The sequence below is a fragment of the Emydura macquarii genome, unplaced genomic scaffold (genome assembly GCF_026122565.2).
Source record: "Emydura macquarii macquarii isolate MOO-44397 ecotype Brisbane River unplaced genomic scaffold, CSIRO-AGI_Emac_v2 contig_3220, whole genome shotgun sequence".
Lineage (NCBI taxonomy): Eukaryota > Metazoa > Chordata > Testudines > Chelidae > Emydura > Emydura macquarii.
In genome coordinates this window covers 8,819,615-8,839,061 of record NW_027133357.1, presented here as the reverse complement: position 1 = coordinate 8,839,061, position 19,447 = coordinate 8,819,615, and the positions used below count along the sequence as shown (strand labels likewise).

General features: G+C 49.5%; 1 protein-coding gene across 1 annotated transcript; it reads left to right on the top strand.

Annotated features, from left to right (window-relative positions):
* The first annotated feature begins 9 nt into the window (after positions 1-9).
* Positions 10-15,676, top strand: GOLT1A (golgi transport 1A). The gene is made up of 5 exons (XM_067531859.1): positions 10-60; positions 8,274-8,365; positions 12,226-12,404; positions 12,902-12,965; positions 14,671-15,676. Exons 1-5 carry the CDS (start codon positions 36-38, stop codon positions 14,707-14,709), a joined length of 399 nt encoding a protein of 132 aa, XP_067387960.1. The 5' UTR covers positions 10-35; the 3' UTR covers positions 14,710-15,676.
* Positions 15,677-19,447: the final 3,771 nt, after the last annotated feature.

Sequence of the window (19,447 nt, the reverse complement as noted above, 5' to 3'; positions counted from 1 at the left end):
CACCTTGTTTCACTCCAGGATTACATCGGGGGAAGATGGTGTCTATCACCGAGTTTCAGAGTGAGTAAGGGATGCAACTTTGGGTGGGGGGTTAGTTGTTCATATGTCAGCAATGCTCAGTGAACCCAGGGGAACAGCCTGGTGCAGGGATTGGGGTTGATCTGCTCCATCTGGTGGGGCTGGGAAGAAATCACTTTTCTTTTGCACAAAGCTAGGGGCAATGATGAGCACTACTTACATAGAAGGTCTCCTACTCGCCTTCCCTCGCTCTGACCAACACGCAGCTCTACACCCCATTAAGCCAAGAAGTTGCAGACGTTTACTTGGGTTCTACAAGGTGCTGCTGCAAGCAAGACATGCAGTGCCAAGTGGTACAAGAGACACACAAAGGCTGCAGTAGCATTTCTGTTTAAAGGTAAACTATGCTAGTAGAAGGCCTTGGGTGCCTACCAGTTGTGGTGCAAAGGTGGGGTCATGGTCAAGGGAGTTCTGAGATACAGCTCCCTTCCCCTCCTGGCACCTGACTGGTTAACTTTGAAGTGCTCTAAAATGCGAATGCAGAACCAGCTTGGCTAGAGAACAACGATGCTAGAGGAAGACGCTGAATGGTGGCTGGGGTGCGGTGTTTCGGTCACTGGGTGAATAGAGCCTCCCCTGTGCCCGGAGCTGGGGAACTCCAGCAGAGTTCCTGTTGGAGGGGCAGAGATCACTAAGGCAGCAGGCATGCAGTGGTGAGTGAACTGAGACCGAGTGTGCTCAGTACATGCCACAGACACACAACACAGCATGAGGGGAGCCAAGAGTGGGCATCCTCAGGCTGCCTCATAGGCACCTAAAGCAAGGAAGGAGCCTAAGTCCCCCTTTTAGGCACCCCTGTGAACCACAAACCCCTGGAGGTGCCCAAACTCACTTGGCACCCATGGTTTTACTCTCCAAGTTCCCTCGGTGCCTGTGTTTCTGCCTCTGAACGCAGGTCCTGCTACTGCATGTTAGCCACCAGCTGCTGAGTGCCTGTCAGAGCCCCAGCACAGTTCTCAAAGTGGGGAGCGGGGGCCCTGGCCCTGCTTCTCTTCTCTGTGCTGCTCCAGCTGGGAGGAGGCTCAGTGCTGGACTGACTCCACCCAAGGTGGGCAGGGAGGGAGGAAGGGAGGGCACAGCCCCCCTTATAAGGGCTAGCTTGATGGGTGAGAGGCTCACTGAGGGTAGGGGAGAGCCTGACTCAGTTTCCTCTCCCTTCCTGATGCAGGGAAGGGATTGGAAGGGGGATCTGCCAGCTCCCAGGGGAAGGGTGTGAGAGAAGAAAGGGCTTTCCCGCATTACCATTAGCCCAGGTGTGAGGGGCCTCACCTGGGCGGTAACAGGTGTTGGTTTCATTTCCCCACCACACCCACCTTAAAGAATGACGAGGGCTTTGCTGACTCAAGGGAGTGCCCTAGTCACCGAGCTCAGGGAGCGGCTGAGGTGGTTTGCTCTTCATCTCTTGATCAAATCGTTCCACTGTAATTTAAAAATGAATTGCGCCCCAGGCAGCCTGAGACTCACTCCGGAGAGCAGTGGGTTGTGTCCTCATTCAGCGAGGTTCAAACCCCTCACTGCTTGCTGAAGAGAGGAGTTGACTGGCCATCACCTACCTCTCAAAGGGTTGGCCCAGCTGCTGGGCTAGAAGGTGAGCTGATGGGGTGCTCTCTCTGTCTTTCCTCTTTAATTAATTATGACTTGGGTCAAAGGAAGGCAGCCTGTTAAAGAACCTGTTGTAGCTCAGAGGGCTGGAGCCCTTCCTGGGATGTCAAAGTGCCTGGTTCAATTCCCTGCTCTGACAGGTAAGACATTGGGCTTTGAAGAGAGTGCTCCCCTACAGCCTTTCCTCTTGAAGTGGTTCCATGTTAATTAACTATGAATTTACCCAAAACAAGCATCTCTAAGGAGATGCCTCTGTGGTGCAGTGGTTTGGGCTCTCCCCTGGGATGCTGGTGACTCTAGTTCAATCCCTGCCATGGCAAAGGTGTTTAGAATAAATCTGTGTCAGTTGCTGGGCCCTTTTATTTAAATTTTTAGTGTCCTCCATTACAAAAGGAATCACTCTGTCCCTGTGGCTAGCCTCCCTGCCTGGGATGTGGGAGACCCCAGGCCAACCCCTCATCCTTGAGGGATTTGACCAGGGCCCTCCCCCCACCCACCTAACCTCCTAACCCCACCCTCCTCCCAGAGCCCACCCCCCACCTCCTAACCCCACCCCTCCAGCCCCCAACCCCACACAGCCCCCTAACCTCCTCCCCTTACTTACCTACCAACCACCCACCCACCCACCCACTGAAGTGGAGCCCGGTGTTTAACACCGGCCAAAGAGAGGCCACCTAAACATGGGCTCTCACTTCCCCTGAGAGGCAGGGACATCCTCTCTAAACCTTTTCTTAATAGACAGAGGATAGATTGGACCTACCGTCTACCACCTCCCAGGCGGGTAATCTAACCACTGGACTATAGAGTGATCCGAAGTTTCTCACTGGCCCAATTCATAGTTAATTACATTGGAACAGCTTCAAGAGGCAAGATGCTCACACCACTGCTCCTTTTGGGGCAGAGGTGGGATTTGAACCAGATGCGCTTCACACCACAGAGGGAAGGCCCTGGCCACCAGGCTATACATGGCTGATTGAAAAACTAACCTTGCTGTGGACCACTTAATACTTCATTAAAGTGGAGCTGCTACAAGAAGAAAGGCACTGCCAGTTCTAATACCCCCGCAAGCAGCGAGGGATTTGAACCCAGATTGCAAGTACACCAGGCAAGCAGTTTAACCACGAGGCTATACAGCACTGCTATTATCCAGTCCTTCTTTTGGCCCAATTAATAGTTCATTAAAGCAGAACCACTTCAGGGAGAAAAAAGCTCGTTCAAATCCCAGCACCACAACCAGCACCAGCCTCTTAGCTGAGTACCCAGCCCACCAAGCTATAACTGGACTTCTCCCTGAGCAGCCCTGCTTTGGCCCAATTAACAGTTCATTAAAATGGAACAGCTTCAAGAGCAAAGAAACACCCCTTCAAATCCCATCACTTCAAGCACAGAAGGGGCTTGAATCAGCATCTGGAACACCCCAGGCAAGTCCTACAACCACCAGGCTACACACAGCTTCTTACAAACAAGGCTTCTTATGGCCCAATTAATAGTTTCGTCACAGGTGGCAGGCAAGTAGTATGGAAGCAGGAGCTCCAACCTCCAACTTCAGCATGCCGACCGACCAGCCTGCAGAGCAATGCTGAGCCTTTTACTAGCCCAGTGGGTAATTAATCAACATGGAATGGCTTCAACAAGCTGTGCACTCCTTTTTCAGTGGCATGGGACAAAGAGCTGTCTGAAAACAGCAGCTGAGCACCCAGAAAAGTGGGAGGAGAGGGGGGTTTAGCATTTGTATCTCCCCACTCGGAACCTGGACAAAGGGGTGTGCGCCAGCATGTCTCCCAGACACCCACCATCAGCCATTGAGCCTGACTGTTCTCAATTCCCCTCGTGGTTTGGGGGGGGTGTGAGGCAGGGGCCTGCACTGAGGGTCTCAGTGGTTGTGGCAGTCACAACTCTGGCCTGCTGTCTGGGTCTTAGCAAAGCATCTGTGGTATGAATCAAGCACCCCCTCTTCTTTGATCTCAAGGCTATAGACTTGAGTCATGTCCATTCCCAGCTCCCTTCCAGTACAGTCACAGTGCTGCTTACTGTAATATGGGCCAAGTAGTCCCAGCTCCCTCTGGCTCAGCACTGTGGCGATGTTCAGCTTTGCCATCCCTCACTTTTAACTGCCTAGAAAGTCACTGGAACAGCAGTGGGATCGCCTGAGCCTGAGTCGGGCACTGAGGCTCCCTCGTCAACGAATGGGCAGAGCTAGGCACCTAAGAAGAGATTCCATAAAAGTCAGCATGCTCGGCGGGGAGATACCTAAGCCAGACGCCGGGAGATGATGGTGTGTGTGTGTGTGTGTGTGTGTGTGTGTGTGTGTGTGTGTGTGTGTGTGTGTGTGTGTGTGTGTGTGTGTGTGTGTGTGTGTGTGTGTGTGTGTGTGTGTGTGTGTGTGTGTGTGTGTGTGTGTGTGTGTGCTAAGCCCTGCCTGTCACAGAATTCGGTGCCTATCTCTGCTTGCGATCCACAGCCAGGAACCCCTCTGCTGCAGTCTGGTGACTATATTGTGAGTGGGTCAGAGATTGGGACAACACCACACAGCAGCTGAGGGGCAAGGAGGTAGAGCCCTGCTGTCTGCGCCTTATCCCCATGATTAGAGTCCTCAGCAGGGCTGTAGATGACCCTGCTTCACTTCCCCCATTGGTTTGATGAAGAGAAGGACTTTAAAAAGAGGTCTGGCACCTCTCAAGTGGGTGCCCTTATTGCTGAACTGAAGGATATTCTGCGGTGGGTTTCTCTTATTGAAGCTGTTCTACTTTCATTAAATAGTTAAACATTAATTGGGTCACAGAGGCTGTAAAACGCACCCTCTAGTCCATTGGTTTGGGGACTCCCCCAGGCTGTTGGAAAGTCTAGTTCATTCCCTTTCTGCTTGATGGAAAGGGGTTTTAACAATGATCTCCTACCTCCCAAGTGACTGTCCTAACAGCTGGTGCATACATCATTCTGCTGTGGGGCTCCCTGAGGGGTTTTCCTTCAAGCTGCTCCACTTTATTTAACTATGAATTGGGCCAGTAAAAGGCTGAGAATTAGGGTGACCAGGTGTCCCCATTTTATTGGTCCTGATATTTTGGGTTTTGTCTTATATAGGTGCCTATTGCCACCCACCCTGGCCTGAGTTTTCACACTTGCTCTCTAGTCACCCTACTCAGAACTCCCTCTGTCTGTTAAGAATCAGTTTGAAGAAGGCGCATCTGTCCCCTTGGAGCTGGTCCACTTCAATTTACCGGGACCAAAACAAAATGCAAACAAACAAAAAAAACCCTGCATAACGTGGTGGTTTGGGAGCCGACTGGGAATGGTTCTGGTTCCTTTCTTTGCTGAGAAAGGCTGTGTATGAGAAGCGTCTCTCTTTTTGAAGTTGGGCTGCTTTAATTAACTATTAATCAGGCCAAAGCACTGTTGCTTTGTGAGAAGTGCTGTTATAACAAGGTGGTTTGGGTTTTCCCATGGGATATTGCAATGTTGATTCAATTCGCCTCTTGGTTGTTTGAGGAGAAGAGATGTGGGCTGTGAACTTCTTTCCTTTTGGAGTGGGTCCATATAACTATGGAATGGACCAAAGCAAGGCTCATTTCCAGAAAGTCCTGCATGTCCTGGTGTTTCGGGGAGTTCCCTGGACTGTGGGAGATGCTGGTTTAATTCCTCCTTTTTCTCTGCCCCCTCCCCCCCCATTAAGAAGGGATTTGAGCAGCAACTCTTTTTCCTCTTAAAGCTGGTCCACTTTAACTAACCATTAACTGAGCGAAACCAAGACCTGGAGGCAAGAAACCCTAAATAGCCAAGTGGTTAAGGTACTTGCTTGAGTTGGGGCTGCTACTGGTTTAAACCGCTTGTTGAGGAAAAGGGAGGTGCATAGCAAGCTTCTCCTCACTTCTCTTGAGTTGGTCCACTTTAATTAACTGTTAAATGACCCGCATCCAATGCACTCAGTGAGCAGGCCTGGGTAGGGAGTTAACTTATGTGCCTAGGATGCTAGAGCTGTTCAAGTTCCCCCTTGGCTTGAATTGAGCAGTCTCTCTCTCCTCTTTTTGAAGTGGTTCCACTTTAATTAATCATTAAATAGACCACAGCAGAGCTGACTTGTGATGAACCCTGTATAGCCTGATGGCCTCAGCCCCTACCTGTGATATCAGAGAGCATGGTTCAAGTCCCACCTCTGCCTCCTAAGGAGCCTGGAGTGTATGTTTTCTCTTGAAGCTGTTGCACTTTAATTAACTATGAATTGGGCCACTAAAAGTTTTAGGCTCCATCTATAGTCCAGTGGTCAGGTTGCTTATCTGTGAAATGGCTGATTGTGCTTCAAATCCTTCCTCTACCTGCTGAGAAAGGGCTTGGTGCAGGTCTCCTGCCTTTTGGGGGAAGTGGGCATTCCTCTTCAAGTCACCTCCCTTTTGCTGGAGGCTCTTGTCTTTCTGGAAAGGAGGAGGTTTGACCAGGGGTCTCCCGCTTCACAGTAGTGGGAGTGGGGTGGGGCTGGGAGAAGCCCTTGTAGAACCAAAGTAAAAGTCTGCTGCTGGTTGGCGTAGTGGGTTTTAGAGCTGTGTGTTGGTCACATCAGGGGAAGGCGAGTAGGAGACATTCTATGTAAATACTGCTCATTATTTCCTCTAGCTTTGTACACAAGGAAAGTGATTTCTTCCCAGCCACACCAGATGGAGCAGATAAGGCCCAATCTCTGCACCAGGCTGGGTTCACTGAGGATTGCTGATGCATTAACTAACTCATCCCAAGCCTGAGTGCCTTACTCACTCTGAAACTCCGTGATAGACACCATCTTCCCTGACATAAGCTTGGAGGGAAACCAGGTGTATGGGAGGATGGAGGGAAGGGATGGACCCACCACTTCCAGGTGCTCCTGGCCAGTTACCTTTGAAAAGGCCTTTAATCCCCCCCTCATCCTGCAAATTGTGAACGCCCCAGCAGTGGCAATGATCTTAAAAAGCATAGGGGTTAATGTGGAGCTCACTCAGCAGTGGTAGGCCCCCTCTGATAGCAGCACAGAAAGCAGATGGTGGCCCTCATCCTTTTTCCTCTACCAGCAGAGGAGGAATTGAACCAGCATCTCCAACACCCCAAGCAAGTACTCTAGCCACCATGCTAGAAACAGCTGCACACAAATGAGTCTTATTCTGGCCCAATGAATAGCAAATGTGGCTCAGTCTCCAGCAGAAGCACCCTCTCCTATCTATTTCTGACATGCAGAGGGGAGTAGTGAAGCAAAGTCTCCCACCTTTTGTGGTCCGTCTCCTAGCCCCCCCCAAAACTATAGAGCAATTCTGAGCCCTTTACTGGCCCCACTGATTAATTAATTAAAGTGGAGCAACTTCCAGACAAGGGTTTATCACCACCCCCTGGTGTGCGATGCTACGGCCCCTAGAGCTCAAAGCCAAGGCTGGGCAGGCACCGGGGGTCACAGCTGACCAGGAAGTGGCAGATGCAGAGCGAATTATTGTCTTGCCTCTGCCCCCGAAAGGGGTGCTGTCCATGCAAAGCCCACAGAACCATCATTGCACAGAGGAGCGAAACACAAGTCACTGCTTCGCAGACCCCATAACTCATGGCAACCAGCCCCAGCTGCTCAGCAGAGGTCTGGGTCTACCCTTGTAAGGAGAAGGGGTGCAGGTCAAGGAGGAGAGGGCAGTTATTGGGGGGGGGGGGGGAGCCCAGCACTGGCACATCAGAGGCCTGTAGGTCAGGATTATGGGGCAGTGGCAGAGCTGGGGGGGTGGAAGAGAGGACTCAGGTCTGGACACAGAGGGGCTGTGGGGCAGGGTGGAGGGGCAGAGGCACAGCTATGTTTGGAGAGCCCAGCATTGGCACAGCAGAGGTTCGTAGGTCAGGAGTATAGGGCAGTGGCAGAACTAGTGGGTGGGGGATGCTCAGGCCTGGGCTAGCACAGGGGGGGGCTGGGGCTCAGGCTTGTGACCCCCTTAGCAGAGCTGGGTGTGGAGCTGGTTTCTTGAGCGCTTGCCTGCCCTTCTCTCAGCCCAGTCTGGGAGCTGCAGCCCTCCCTGCAGAGGAAAATGGAGTAACAGCAGGCCCAGACTCACTCGTACTTTGCAGGGGCCTCCTGAGTTTTCAGACCAGCTTCATTGCTCTAAACCTCGAGAACAGCCCAGCCTGTGCTGCTGGTTGGCTGATAAATAAGCTGCAGAGCCCTGGGCCTGGCCCGAAGCCCAGTCAAGGCAGTGGGAAGGCTCCTCCTGAGTGCAGGGGGCTGTACAGGAGCTCCATTTTGAAAAGGGGAAGGGGAAGGAGGGGAACCCAGCCACATGGAAACCATTTCACAGGTTTACACTAAATCCTTGTCCTGTTTTCTTGCCAGTTTGTCTCCTTCTCCCTCCCTGGCCACACAGGGAGAGAGGCGCTCTGCAGCTGGGGTGATGGGCGAGTTCACAAAAACCTTCACAGATAGAAGGTGTCTGGCCATGTTTGAGGCAACCCACAAATTAACCTTCTTGCTGCAGTGGGGATGTGGAGAGGAACCACAACATCCATTTGGTGACCTAAACTGGCACCCTCTAATGCATCCTTTAAAGCAACTAGGTTGTCCATCTGGGCTGCTGCTCTCCTAATCGCTGCCCCTCCATCTGTTGCAGAGATCGGCGTGGGACTTGTGGGCTTTGGCCTATTTTTCATCCTTTTTGGGGTGCTCTTGTACTTTGACTCAGTGCTGCTGGCTTTTGGAAACGTAAGTACCTCAAAACCTTGGCCCCTGCCTTGCCACTCCTGAGGGCGAAATAGTACTAAGAAAGGTGCCCAGCCATGGCTTGCAGGGTGGAAGGTGCCAGCCCTTGGACCCTGAACAGCTTCCTATTATGAGAGAAAAAGGGCTAGTCTGGTGGGAAATAAACCTGCTGGGTTGCAGTGCAGCTGTGATGCGGTGTTCCCATCTTTACTCTCACCACAACTGGTGCTAACTGATCCCCTTGTAGGCAACCTCAAAAGAGAAGCCAAGAATCAAATCACATGGAGACTAAACTACTCTTTCCCTGCTAGGGATGGTGCCTCCAGATCAGAGTTGAGACAAGGTTTGGGGGACACTTGTATGGGGCAAACACATACCTGTGTGTGGGTAAACAGCATTTAAAGCTCTAGGGAAGTCAGCCCAGCACCTGTCCTCACAGGCACTGAAGTCCTTCTAAAAGAAGTCTTGAATTTACAAATAAAAAGCTGGAAGTTCATTCAGAATAAGGTAGGGTGTAAATTTAAAGTGGATTATCTATGCCTGATGAACTGCATGTGTGGATGCTGTTATTCCCAGCTAGTTTAATTCATTTCCAGAGTGGATCAAACTAGTTCTGAATAAGGCACTCTTTTCACTCTGGGATAAGAGCATCCACACATGGCATTAATTAGGAATAGTTAATCAGGATTAACTATTCTGGAATGACTCTCCATGTAGATGAGCCCTGTAATGGGCACACGTGTTATTCAACTAAATCACAGGATCTTTTTCAGGGGATAAGGCAACAAGCCACATTTATTGTCAATACAAAATTTGGTAAATAGTATCAATAATGCAAATACTAGGGAAACAGGATCAACATGAACACTATCAATATTGTGCTTTACTTTGTGAAATAGTATCAACAACAAATACCAGGAAAACACTATCAACATTGTATCAACATCAATATTGTGCTTTACCTAGTGATTACAAATACAGACACTTGTTAATAAAGTATACTTAATTCATACTCACAGACAGGCAGACAAACATACATAGGGGTCTCACCGATGTTATATTTACCAGCCTCTTGGTGCTCATGATAGTCACTGGCCAGGTGACTGTAGCACAAGGGTGAGGAGTGAGGTTCTGCCGATGCGCATCCGTACTCCTGGCTGGTGTGGTGATGTAGACCCAAGCCTCCAGCCTTCATCTTTCTGTCCCATTTTATAAGGAAAAGATCCCATGTAAGTCTATGGGTTTTTGCTCTGTCATGCTACATCTGCATTTGGTGCGATCCTCAGTCACCCACATGTTGCAAGCCTGATCAGATTTTGTTCTTGGAAGTGGGCTGACTCCAAAGTTATCAGGGTGGACTCCTCTTCGGCCAGTTGAGTGGTAAAAGTTGTTACCTTCGCTCCTTTCTTCCTCCCTCAAACGTTTGAGATGAGGCTGGTGTTTTCTTCATGTTTTGACATCCCTTACTTAGACCAATTGTTCAATCACTCTCCTGGTCTATACCCACCTCAATTGCTCAGCCATTCACACTGCAATCACTCAGTGCAAACTCCTAGCTGAAGAACTTACATGTCTTTTAAAGCAAACATTATTTCATTTTTGACTTAAGCACATATAGAATAGGATTTTTACAAATATTCTGAAAGCGGGTAAACAGATAAAATTGTCAGGGGAGTGGTTTCACAAATAATCTTAAAATAAATAGAATTATTCAAAGTAAAGCCAGACTTGAATTATTACTAAATAATAGGATGTGGAACCATGTCCAACTGGAATGTAGGACTTACAGACAATAGCTTAGACAAAAATCTGGGATCTCTTGTTCCAATGACATGCAATAAATGAACATTTTAAAGACTGAAATGAACATTTCAAAGGGTAGAACAGTCAGAGTCAGTTGAGGTTTTAGCTTTTGATTAAAGGTACAGTGTATCAGGCTGAAGTGCCTCTTGGTAGGAAGGGGGTGGGGGCATGTTTGTGGCTCTGTCCTTCCATGCATTTCATAAAAACAGGATTGGGCCAACACACGTTTTAATGCTCATGACATTTCAGAGAAGTTCTCTTCCATATGAAGGTAATCTGCTGACATCTGAATTCTACTGCAGTCCATGCAATCTTAGTGGGGTTCTTTCTACTGGAGAAAGTAACCACCATCATGGGGATGACGATGACCCTGATCTCCTTTGTAAAGTGCTTGTAGAGGATCCCCTGGAAGGGGCAGCCCCCGTGGCCCTCCCTCCGTGTCAATCTCCGAGGGAGGCCACACCTCCCAGCACCTACACCCTTCAGCAAGTCCCACTTAAAGGGGCCCCCTCCAGCCCTTACTAGGGGGTAATCGTCTCTTGCCCTCACCCAGTGGGCAAGCAGTCTATGGCCCAGACCTCAGCAAGGGACAGGCCAGCAGCAGGACTCAGCTTTAGCAAGGCAAGGCAATAGTCTCCCAGCTAGCCCTCTGGGGGGCAGGCCGGCAAGGGGAGAAAGCAGTCTATAGCCCCAGAGGGGCAAGGAACCAGCCTCAGGCCCAGCCCTCTGGCCAGGCAGGCCGGCACTGGGGGGGGACCACAGTCGCAAGCCCTTGGTGGGGCGAGGAGCAGTCTATGGCCCGAGGGGGTGAGGAAATGTCTCTAGCCCTTAGCCGAGTGAGTAAGTAGTTTATAGCCAGCCCTTGGGAAGGGCAGGCAGCCAGGGACAGGCTCTGGCCCTCAATGGGGTCAGGGTAGGAAGTGGGGAGGGAGACGCAGGCCCACCCGTCTCCACTGCATCCTAGCCCAGGGGCCTATCAGGGACAGGGCACCCTGCCACTGGGTAGCAGGGCTCCAGCCAAAACACACTGACTCACAGCAAGTGCAAGCTCAGCCAGACCATAGTCGGCTTCCCTGGGCTTCTTCCTCCTCCCCCCTCCCTAGAGTACCTGGTCTCCTGAGCCATACCCCAGTTCCTCATCACTTGACAGCCAGTCCAGGAACTGTTCAGGGTCCTCTGCAGAGGGCAGTTCCTCTAGGTCCCAGGCTCCAAGTGTCCCTTCTGGTTCACCAGGGGCTGGCAACTCAGGTAGCTCCTCCAGGTCCTCAGGGCCCCAGGCAGCTCCAGCAGCCCCTCCTTCAGGTCATAGGATCCAGGGGTCTCCTTTGGCTCATCCAGTTCAGGCAGCTCTTCCAGATCCTCAGGGCCCAACACCATGGTTATCTCCCACAGCTGCTTCTTCTTCTTCTCCTCCAGCTCATAGCAGTCAGGTGCAGCCATACACTTGAGCACCAAGGGAGAAGCATCCTTCTCCCTCGGCTCCTAGGCTGCGAGTGAGCTGGCAGGCCTGGCTTTTATAGGCCTAGCCCCGCCTCCCTGCTTCTGGTCAGGTGCTGCATTCCTGGGATTGGCTCTCTCTTAGTGTCAATCTCAGAGGGAGGCCACACCTCCCAGCTACAGAGCTAGGTATTATTAATACTTATGATAACTGAGAGCAGAATTTAGCCCTTCTTTCTTGATCTACTGAATTTCTGTTGCGTGGGACTTAGGCAAGAAATGAAAGCCTGTTTCCTTACTGCATGATTATATTGGCTTTCTCCTAGAAACTGCTATGGCCGAGCTAAGCCTTCTGTGGCTTATGTGCATTGTCCTTTATAATGGTTACATGGATTGCAAAAGCAGGCAAGTAGGATACTGTGTTAGCATGACAGCTGGTGCCCAGGTGCGGGCAGGGCATTCCTGTGTCAGCAGATGGGATAGAGAAGGGCTCTTTTTGATACACACAGGAAAAAGGAGTCAGTCAGTGCCAGTGTTTCACCCCTGGTCAGGAATGAATGAAGGGAAGGTGTAGAGCTGATCTCCTCTAACAAGACCTGTCTGGCACCGTTTCCTCCACTTAGATCCTGTTCCTTTCTGGCTTGGCCATTATCATTGGACTGAGAAGGACTTTCAGCTTCTTCTTCCAGAAGGAAAAGCTAAAGGGCACCAGCTTCTTCCTGGGGGGCATTGTGATCGTGCTCCTGAGATGGCCTCTTCTGGGCATGTTGCTGGAGTCCTATGGCTTCATCGCCCTCTTCAGGTGACTTGTTCTCTGAATGCATTCAGTTCTGGCCTTTGGCAGTAGCCTCTCTAGGGTAGCCAGCAAAACTCCATAGGCGTGGAGCACCGTGGGCGCAAGAGGCTATCGAGGAAACCCCATTCCCCTAAGGAATCCCTTAGCCAGCATCCAAAGCTCCCCAAAAAGCCACACAGATGTCCCAGGACGAACTCCCCTGTCATTTGCAAGTTCTTGATGTCAAACACTGTGAGCCAAGAGAGACCCTGCCAGGCCCCCCATCCATACCAAACCCACATGGCTACTTGATTGCTTGTGTGCTGGCAATGGCAGGGTAAAACTGGCAAGCAGCTGGCGGGACAGTATTTCCCAGCTAGTGAAAGCTCACTGGAACTTTTTAGGGCTAGGTTTATTTTACCCAGTTATGGATCCTGGGGCAAATCCCTCCCTGACCCTAAATCACGCTGCTCCCTTCCCCAGCTTCCGCTCAGTGATTAACAATGATCTTTGTTTTGTTCCAGGAATTTTTTCCCAGTAGTCTTTGGATTTCTGGGAGCGTTGGGAAATATCCCACTGCTGAGCAAGGTAAGCAGGGCTTTGCAGTTGGATTTCATGCAGAGTCGGGGATAACGGGCCAAATTCTGAGCTGGTGTAAATTGACAGATCTTCATGTGCGAAGCTTCACTGATTTACAGCAACTCAGAATCTGGCCCATTCTCCTCTCACACTGGCTAGTATAACTTAATTGATTTAAAAGGAGTCACTCCTGATTTACAGAGGTGAAAGGGAGAGGAGAAGCTTGTCAAAAGAGGTAATTACATTTCCGCTCTGTTACACTTGAATTGTTTGAATGTTCAGGTTTCACAGCCATAATTTAACACAGACCAAATGTAAGTTTTTAAGAGTTGGGATCTAGTCTTCAGATTTTATGTCTCTTCTCATCAGATGTTTATTCTTCCAGAACGTTTCTCTTGCACTTGCTATTCTGCAGCTGACTTCAGTATCTGATCTTCCATCTTCTGTAATGATGCTTCCTAAGTAGCAATAATTTCTCACGTGTTGTACGGCTGCGTAGCTCACTGGAACTTGCATGTTTTCCCAGGATTCTTACATACCACTGTCATTTTTGTCTTGTCCACATTCCACTCTAGACTTTAATTGATATTAGAGTTGGTCCAAAAAAATCGTGAAAAATATTTGCACAATTTTTGTTGAAATTTCAACAATATGAACATTTTTGACCAACACTAATTTGTATGCAGCAATGTTTATCTGTTCTGGACTGTATCTTCTGTATAGAAAAATGCCTTACACTGGGAATACAGAGGTGCTTAGGATACAGGTTGTACTCAATAGCAAATAACATCAGGACTTCAACTAGTTGTCCCTTGTTACGATGCCAGCAAGTCTGGGAGCGACTGATGCTCTCCTGGACAAACCTTATGGAATTAAGATAAACATTATTGAATTAAATTAATGCCTTTGGGGTGCATTGCATTCAAAATGCAGCTGTGTATGCGTTATTGTGGACTTGTGTGTAACTTCTCTAGAAGCCCGACTAACGGAATCTTGAAAGTATTAGGAACGTCAAAGGGCTCCCCTCTGACACCAACCTTTTGAAGTTACACCCTACGGAGAAAGACCCACTGTCTGCTAATTATGTGCTCCTGGATACTCCAGATCAAAGCCCCTTGAGCTTTATAAAAGATGGACTAAACTGTCCATGAATGTTCTAATTCTGAGCTGAGGCTGTTATGAACTTGTGACCATAGAAGAGCCCCCCCTTTATGGGGTTTTGACGGACAAATTAGCTGCCAGAGCCTATGTCAGAGTTGGGGTGATCTCTAATAAGCCTATTAGCATGCATGGAGGTCCCTTTATTGTTTTTAATATGTATTCTCTGTAATGCTTTTACCGGAAGAATAAATAAGCTGGCATCACAAGAGCTGCGTGGTGGTGTACCTGTGGGCAGTTACACTGTTATCAACCTCTGCAGAGGAAACAAGCAGGTCTGCTTAAGCAATCTGTCTTTTGCTGGGAATAACACAGTGAAGGCAGGGGACTGTTCACCCTGGGAATACTTTGGTCAGAAGCGGGAGAGACGTGGGTCTGCATCCAAGAAAGGCAACAGCCAGGGAGCTGGGTTCCTGACCATGCGTGCCTTTGCTGAACCTCTAGGGGAAATGCAGGTGCAGTTGTCCTGCACTGCAAGAGTCATTGTTGTCCTCGTCCCATTTTGTACTGCACGCTGGAGTTTACTACTGCTGCTAATGAATTGTCCTTGTTGCAGCTGTTCCAGAAACTAGGAGACACCAGCTCCATGGTGTGACCTGGGAGAGTTCACTTCACTTGCTACAGACACCAGGATCCCTGGGCAGCCTGCTCTGATAGCAAAGACACTTATCTGCAGTCTCTCCAAGCCAAGAACCACCTGGACTGTACATGCTTTGCTTTTCTTTTTTGTTGACCTGAAGCAAATTGAAGCCAACAGATCCTCCTACCGATTAACCCAAAGACCCAAGCCTTGCTATCAAATTGCTCCCAGTCAGATTTCACCCTCCTTTGAGCTACACTGGAATGAATTATTTTCCCAAACCAGATGATGGTGCAAGTTTTTGGTTTACTCTTTTGCAACGTCCTCAGGGGAGTGAAATTGTATGTGGATTAAAAAGCGCGTCTGAGATGATATTGCACCCCGGTCCCATTAGAGGGACATGCTGCTGTTCACACATTGCCCAGAGCTTGTGATACATCCCCCTTCCAATGGCTGCTCCACAGAAGACAGGAGCCTATTCTAACTGGTAGGGAGAGGAGTAATTCCTTTAGCTGAAGTGAAAGAAGCTAGCTAGATCAAAACTGGTTCCGATCTGTGTACACATGCTTCAGTCACAGCTCCTGATTGTAGTGTAGAAAACCCTGGCATGTATAGCTCTCAGGAACCATTCTGGACAAAATGCCTTCTGACAAGCTCTTATTGGAGACTTTTTTCTTTTATCCTGGGGAGGGTTGGGAAGTGCTAAGGAACAGGCTGTCCCAGTCCTTTCAAGGCCGTGGCAGAAACGAAAATGAATCAGGGAACTTGGGAAGAAGGCGCCAGATTTCAATGAGTGTTTAAGCACAAAGCTAAAAACCAAGTCCTCTTTGAAGCCTCCTTGGTGAGATGGGAAGCAGTGCAGAGTGTCTACGAAGCACGGAGTCCTGCAAGGCAAATGAGCATCTCAGCCCCTCTCTGATTCCCTAGAAATGGGAAAGATCTGGCAGAAGAGAAACTTTCTGATTATTAATAAATTTTTTTAATCCTGGTTTTGTAATATTTTAAACATCACTAAGCAGCAGGTGCTAAACCTGCAGTCACTGCAATAATTTTCCTCTCCGTGAAGCTGCAAGCTGCGTTCCCTGCCAGAGCAATCCAGTTGTTTTCATTGTGCTTCCATGCTAGCTCCAGGCGCATTTCTGCACCGGAGTTTGCTCCCGCTGACGTCGGCGGCAAAACCCCCCGATCAAAATTAAATTGTGCGGGATCCGGACCTCAAACAGCATTACACCATTCAGTACCAAATGAGGGGAAGTCCCATGCCCTGGGCCAACCCACTGATGGCGCCAAAACCTTGAGGCTGGATTCTGCACCCCACTGCAGCCCGTTGGGGAATTCTCCCGGTGCAGGAGTGACACAGGGGTGGTGGAAGGGGGAATGACTAGGGTGCTCTGTGCTCCATATCTTCTGGGCTGCAGAACAGCTAAGAGGCAGCCATGCAAGGAGGCCCTAGGGCTGCTCTAACTTCCTGCAGAGGCCACACAGGTCTCTGGGGCAGCCTAGGATCTGGGAGGGGCAAAGGATCTGTAAAGCCACCCTGCGGCTCCCCCTGTTCTTCCCAGGAGGCCCGGAAACTGGCTCTTAGAGGAGAGCCGTCCTGAGAGAGGGCAGGGGAGGTTATGAAAACTCCCATTAAAGCCTCGTTAACATTTCATATCCTGAGCCAGGGAGAGATAATTGTCCTTTTCATGTACAATGACCATGAGAAACCGGATGGTATTTGGGGCTATGAAGCGATGCTGAGGGTACGCAGGTGGTTGTGGGGGAGAGTGCACAGCCGTCGACCGATAATTATTTCTGATAATTATCTTTCATTTTTTAAAGACCCTCCTGCTACCAAAGAGGAGAAGAATTCAGCAGGGAGGAATGTACTATCTTTGAGACCAGATGCCAAGCGGCTCCCTCCTGGCCGATCCGTCGAGAAGTAGGGCATGTTCTTTTCAATCGAACGCTGGCTGCTGGAGCTGGAGCTGCCTTGGCTATGATTAAGCGCTAAAGTACTTCAGAAACAATGAGGCCTCTCCTGAGCCCTCATCCGAGCTGGATGCCAGGAAGCTGGCTGAGGACACTCGGCAGAGCACGATGAGTGAACCCTTCCTGTCTTGCGGGAGGCAGGTTCTGCAGACTGTGGTGCAACAGCGCTGGGCAGGGAAAGGATGGGCAGAGGGCTACGCTGCTAAAGGAGCAAAGCCAGCTGCTCCGCTGGCGTAATTCTGCGTGGATCCATGGAAGTTAAAGGAGTGATGGCAACATACAAGAGCTGAGGGTCTGGCCCCGCTACCTGGGGTTGTACCACACCGATGATCATTTCCTGGGCTGACCAGTCCCTGGCGTTGGTCTCAGCCTGTCTTACCTAAGTTGGCACAGGGAAATGGCACAAGGAACTGCAGTGGGGAGCCAGCAGGGTACAAGGTGGCTGGTCATGGTCGGTTTGCTTCCAGTGCCCCCAGTTCAAGCTCAGCCTAATCACATAGGGACAGAAAGCGGCTACATCTCAGACAGCTGTTTGGTGGCCCTTGCATGGAATGAGTGTGTTGGGTCTCAGTCCAGTTCCCACGGGGGGAGCATCCCCATCTCAAAAGCTAGCAGTGAAAGGGCCTTCTCAGCAGAGTGCTTGATTTGAGTCAAGGCAGAGCCTAGGCACCTGTCATGAAAGTGAAAAAGAATGTGCCCCAGCATCTCTTTCAGTCCAAATTAAGCATCGGAGGCAGGCTGCTGAATATTGAAGAGAGCAGGGAGACTTAACAGCCCTCTTTGGCAAGCTGCGATGGAGGGCAGAAGGAGCACGCGCTCTCCCTCTCTGGACCTGCAGGGTGCATTCTTACTACTCTAGCTCTAAGGAGGCTACAAAGCCAGTCTTGCTGTCCCCCTTCTTGCAGGTGACAGGAGATGGTTACATCAACTTGTCCTGTAATTGGCAAGAGCATGGCACCCAGAGGTGGGCGACTCTCACTCCTTGGCCAGACCCACAACAGGGCCACTTGGCTTTGCTATTTAAAGGAACAAGTCACTTGCTTCTCTACCTCGGTCACTGCAGAGAACAGAGAAGATTAGAGCTGGAAGGGATCTCAGGAGGCCATCTAGTGCAACCCCTGCTCAGAGCAGGTCCAACCCCAACTCAATCATCAGCTTCACAAGCCCAGCCAGCTGTGCCGAGAATTTGAAAAACTTCTTACGGTGGTAGTGGGTGTGGGGATGTCAGGGAAAATAGCTAGAGGGTGCTGTCTTGGGGAGAGTTTAAAGTGCTGTTATAAAAGCATAGCATAGGCAACATGTATAAACATATTAAGTGGGTTTGCTTGAAATCTAGAGCATGCATTAAAGACCTTACTGCTTTGTCTACACGAGCCTTTTAGAAATTGCTAGTCAGAATGTGTTTGTTAGAACAGCGCACCTTTATATCCTAGGCAGGACAAGACTTTGTTCCAACAAATCCCATGGCAACATGAGCTTTTCTTGACAAAAAGAAGAGTACTCCATGGGAGCTGGGGTGAAGGGAATGGCTTATATTATAACTGGGGAGCCCCAGGATTCAATTTCTGCACCACTGACCGAAGTGCAGGCTCTGAGGACGTCCAGGAAAGTGTGTGTGAGAGAGAGTCAGGGAGAAGAACTTACCAGCAAGACCAAAAAAAGAGAAGGATTCAGGGCGAGGGAAAGAGGAAAAGAGCTCCAGAAAGAGAGAGCAAAGAGGGACACACATAAATTGCACTGGTTTAACTTCAAGTAGTTAACAAATCGATCCTGTTAAATCAGTGCTATCTCCTGGCTGGTTTATTTGGTTTGAAGCTGGTTATATCAACCGAGCTGGTGCCTGTAAATCTCCAGACACAGACTGAACAGGAACAAGCCAGGTTTCAACCGATATCAGAGTATCACACACATGCTTCTTAGAGCTGCTCCTGACCTAACTCTTGGGTATGACTCTCTCTCTTTCCTGGAAACGTAAACCAGTTTGAAATTAACGTCATGCAGAATCTCTGGGTGGACACTCTTATTTCAGCATAAGAATGAAATATTTCAGTGTCACTTAGTCCTGACCTACCCTTCAATTGGGTCAACACAGCTACGTTGGTCAGGGATGTGAGAAATCCACCCTTCTGAGCACCTTAGCTATGCTGTCCTAACCCGTGTTGTGCATGTAGCTATGTCAGTGGAATAGTGCTTCCGTCACCATAGCTACACTACAGGGTTCTGCTCGCTTACCTACTGAGACATCGCTATGCCGGTATAGTCTCTGTAGTGCAGACGTGCCCTTAAACCCATTCCCAACTGACCTGAACTAATCCAAAATAAACCACTTTACCCAGGAATATGAGTGATCATACAGGCCTTTTCACCCGTTCAATTCAACTGGTTTAAATTCAGACCTTCAGTTACACTGGTGCAACTTGGTGTGTGGACCTAACTAAGAGAAAACAAGAGGTTGAAAGAGAAAAGCAAAGAGAGGAGAAGTAAGTGAGGAGGGGAACTTAAAGCTACACACAAACTTGCACCAGTTTAGTTAAACTGAACCACTGCAAATGTCTGTGTGGACACTCGTATTTCCGTTTAAGAGCTGCTTGTTTCAGTTTAGTTTAAACCTGCTGGACTTTAGCTATGTCACAAGAAGAGCATCCACATAACCTCTTGCACCAGTTTAACTAAACTGTACCCTTGTATGTAGACAAGCCCTTAGGAAAGGGGAAAGTGAGGCCTGGTCTACACTGAAAAGTTATATTGGGGTGTGAAATGACCACATCCCTGACCAACA

Coding starts and splice junctions, on each gene's coding strand:
- GOLT1A (XM_067531859.1), top strand. CDS start 36: ATGGTGTCTATCACCGAGTTTCAGA. Junction 12,405..12,901: donor GGCTTCATCGCCCTCTTCAG/GTGACTTGTTCT, acceptor GTTTTGTTCCAG/GAATTTTTTCCCAGTAGTCT. Junction 12,966..14,670: donor ATATCCCACTGCTGAGCAAG/GTAAGCAGGGCT, acceptor TCCTTGTTGCAG/CTGTTCCAGAAACTAGGAGA.